Source organism: Sparus aurata, chromosome 14 (genome assembly GCF_900880675.1).
Source record: "Sparus aurata chromosome 14, fSpaAur1.1, whole genome shotgun sequence".
NCBI classification, from domain to species: domain Eukaryota; kingdom Metazoa; phylum Chordata; class Actinopteri; order Spariformes; family Sparidae; genus Sparus; species Sparus aurata.
Window position 1 is genome coordinate 754847 of NC_044200.1, and position 4235 is coordinate 759081.

The window sequence follows — 4235 nt, forward strand, 5'->3', positions numbered from 1 at the left end:
GACTAATAAAGAGAAGTCTAAGTCTAATATGTGTGTGTATCTATGTATGTATATGTATACGTGTGTATAGATATACAGACACACACACACACTCATCGACATATACAGTATATATAGTTATAGTTATATATCCACTAAAAGTATAGTAAGTATAGTATAGTTATATATACACTAAAATCAATGTTGCATTTTTTTTCTAAAGAAATACGGAGACAGGTTGCTGATATTGCTTTTTATTGTCCTAGGTGATGAAGGAGGAGTCTCGCTGCCCATTAGGTGTTCGTTATTGTGCCATCCTTAATGCTGTCAACTACATATACACCATCCTGGGAGACTGGGGAGACAATGTGGTACGTGGATTTTATTGTATGTATTTATTTTATTAATGCCTTTTTGCCAGAGCATCTGCAGGATATTATCAATGCTGGACATTTCACAATTGCACAGTGCCTTGTTTTTATATCAAAGCCAATTTCAGTGTGATCTTCTCCTCTAGAACGTATCCCAAAAAGTTTAGTTGCTGGGTACAACCTCAGTAAATATATATGTGATAACTTACTAATCCCTTTTTTTAAGATTTATCATTATTTATTTTTTTTTTAGGCATAGAGACCTTTTTTTTTTATTTAGACAGTGGATAGATTTTTGAAATGGGAGAGAGAACCATGGTCCGCTGCGTACGTGGCATGCACTCCAACCACTCGACTACCTGTGCGCCCCACCGATCCCTTTTGACAAAAACTCAATTGAAAAGAGTGCAAAGACAATGTATTCACCGATTCACCTCATCAACATCATTTACGCCATTTTGGCAACAACAAGTTTCAAACATGTTGGAACAGGGACAACAAAAGATTGATAACATTGGTGATTTGGAAAAAAAAGAAAAAGAAAAATGAAAGCTGCAAACAGCGATGAAGTCACAGTCCATGCGCTTCAGGACATGCTGCTGTCGGGGCGTGCCGCGTACCAGGCCCTGTTGCCCGTTTTTTGTGTACACATCTCTTAACTGTCCGTGTTTGGGATGGTGCAGGAAAGGGTTAGGGTGGGCTTTTCAAGTTGATCAACGTATCACAACAAAAACAAAACAAGGCTGAAAAAAATTTGACAAAGTTAACTCAACCTCATATTAAGCACCCTTTGCCAGTTTGGTTTAGGTGAATCATTCATCAACTGCAAAAAAAACACTGTACACTTCACCTTGGGCCACAATAATCACAAATGGGGTCACGTCACAAGCTTCACACTTCACCAGGGGACCAGACGGGGATGCCCCTTTGTCTATGAAACACTTGCAGCAGCAATACCACAAAATGGTTGTATTAAAGGAACGCAGGATAACAACACAGAACATGAAATAAGTCTTCATTCAGATGATTTATCATTATACTTACGTAACCGACACTACAAGAAATTTTCAACATAAGTACGAACTTACATATTACACAATGAATAGGGAATAAATCAGCTATGTTATCACTTTGTGAAAATTCCTGGAATTTTGCAGCCCAAGATCTCACCCTGATATATGATATCAGTCTTTAATGAAACCGAGAATACATGGTTGCGTGGTTCAAGGGTGTGCTATTTCGCATTTGTTTGGACTGCAATGATACCGTTAATAAATTATTTCATAAATGCTTTACAAATTCCATGAGCATTGTCCACTGGAGCCACCACAGTCATGTGCGCACCAGAGCCAATCACTGCAGAGCCCACCGCGACCCCCCATCTTAAGAAACAAGCAGATTTATACCTGCAGCGGCGCGAGCTGGACCGGGATTTTGCCGGCGGTTCGGTCCCGTTCTGTTCTGTGCATCTAAACTGACTGTTGTGGATTAATGAGACTAAACGAGTCCGGACCGAGTCTGTTCTCGGGGGAGATCCGGAGGAGATCCGGAGATGCGCGGAGAACAAAGTGGAATCGGAATCTGTGGATGTTCGTGTGTAGCTAGCTGCTAGCCACTAGCCAACCTACACGGCCCACCTCCCGAGGCGACTGGACCCACCGGCACGTTCAAAACCGGACTTAGGCTAAATAATGTCCGCCACGCTTTTTCGCGAACATTGCCGTCACGTTTGCTTTGTGTCTGGTGCAGGAAGAAACAGTAAAAACGGGCTTTTGTCACGAAAGTGTCCAAGCAGCAAGTTTGGTTGTTGAGGAACAGGAAGTTGTGGGAGGGACGTAGGCAGATGAATGACAGGACAGTCTGTGTATAGACAACGATATTGAGGGTTGAGAGATTTGTGACATTTAGCGTGTCTGGAGTGTATAGTTAGTGTGTTATGTAGTGTTTGGTGTAGTGTGTTAAGTGTGTAGTGGAGTCGGTTTTTTGTTTAATGAGTCAAAACAATCAGAAGATGCTGAATGTGGAGCAGGCAGTGCAGCTCGTCATTCAGCTGGAGGGAGCTCAGGCAGACCTGAGCACTGCCTGCATCTAAATGTAAATAGTTATATATAACTTCGTACATTTTTTAAATGTATGCACATATTTAGCAAACAACAATTTATATTTGCAGTATAAGTTAAAAAAAAAAAGGTTTTTTAAACATATTTGTGGTATTCACAGTAAAAAAAATCTAACTTTTTCTACTCGGATTTTATGGGTTTTTTTTTGTGATTTTAGGTCCATTGTGTTAATACAGTATGTCAAAATGAAAAAAGAACTGTACAGTCACACATGTGAGGTTGTGCTGAAAATAATGACACCAAGTAAATAGTTTTTAGGGTGAAATATAATAGCAAAATCAAAAATATTCAAAAACGGCCAATTATACCCTGGAATATCAGTTTTCACAACAAACCTAAATATCCCTGACATCCCACCTTCAAACACAGCCTCATTTGGCCATCCATGAAAAAGCTTCTTTACCTCCCACTTTTCTATAGGAACACATATTTCCTACGGGCAATGCACTAGTTAAACAAAATACCGACTCCACTACACACTAAACACACTACACCAAACACTACATAACACACTAACTACACACTCCAAACAGGCTAAATGTCACAAATCTCTCAACTCTGAATATCGCTGTTTCTACACTGACCATCGTTCGGCCTGTCAATCATCCGCCTAGGTCCCTCCCACAACTTCCTGTTCCTCAACAACCAAACTTGCTGCTTGGACACTTTTGTGACAAAAGCCCGTTTTTACCGTTTCTTCTGCACCAGACACAAAGCAAACGTGACGGCAATGTTTGCGAAAAAGCGTGGCGGACATTATTTACCCTAGGTCCGGTTTTGGACGTGCCGATGCGTCCGGTCCGTCGCCTCGGGAGGTGGGCCGTGTAGCTAGCGGCTAGCTACACACGAACATCCACAGATTCCGATTCCGGTTTGTTGTCCGCGCGTCTCCGGATCTCCTCAGACCCGAACAGACTTGGTCCGGACTCGTTTAATCTCATTAATCCACAACGGTCAGTTTAGATGCACAGAACAGAACGGGACTGAACCGCCGGCAAAATCCCGGTCCAGCTCGCGCCGCTGCAGGTATCAATCCGCTTGTTTCTTCAGGTATGTCGTGGGCTTGAGCTCTGCAGTGATTGGCTCTGGTGAGCACGTGGCCACGGTGTGCAGTGATTGGCTCTGGTGCACACGTGACCGTGTACAATGCTCGGCGGAATTTGTAAAGCATTTATGAAATAATTTAGTCATGGTATCATTGCAGTCCAAGCAAATGCTTAGATGCACACCACTGAACCACGCAGCAGCCATGTTGAAAGTCTCAGGTCAGTGTGATCCTGATCCGCAGAGATATTTGACTAACAGAAACACACACACACACATAGACAGACAGACAGAGATTCCGTGCTTTTATAGAGAGATGATATTGATAGCAGTGATCTTTTTCTTCTTCTTATTATTAACTATTGTTATAAAGTTTTATATTATTTAACAATTATTTACTATAAATGTCTATCCTCTCCTCATATTGAGTTCGTCCTACCCCATCTGGTGGCATGGTGGGATACCTGGTGGGGGCTGGCTGGAACACAAAGAGAGTAGCCAAAAAAAAACAATGCATAAAAAATAAAAAAAAATTAAGACTCCCTCCGAGAGACTGTGACAGGTCTGAGCTGGGATGTGACATTAACCCTTCAATAAGCACAAAGATGAATTAAGAGAAAGAACAGGGAATGGGGGATGTTGCCTGTGTTGCTGGGGAGTGTTCTCTTGTACCCTTTCTCACTGACAGCTGTGTTTACCAGATTTTTTCTTCATTCTTCAG

The 4235-nt window shown here is 41.9% G+C and overlaps 1 protein-coding gene across 7 annotated transcripts in view; it reads left to right on the top strand.

Annotated features, from left to right (window-relative positions):
* The window catches only part of rint1 (RAD50 interactor 1), a 137798-nt gene that overhangs the window by 121114 nt on the left and 12449 nt on the right, over window positions 1-4235 (top strand). For all 7 annotated transcript variants that reach the window (XM_030440003.1, XM_030440005.1, XM_030440006.1 and 4 more), the window contains one exon: window positions 246-350. In XM_030440003.1, the coding sequence (XP_030295863.1) occupies window positions 246-350 (105 nt within the window). The remainder of the gene's footprint in view (window positions 1-245; window positions 351-4235) is intronic.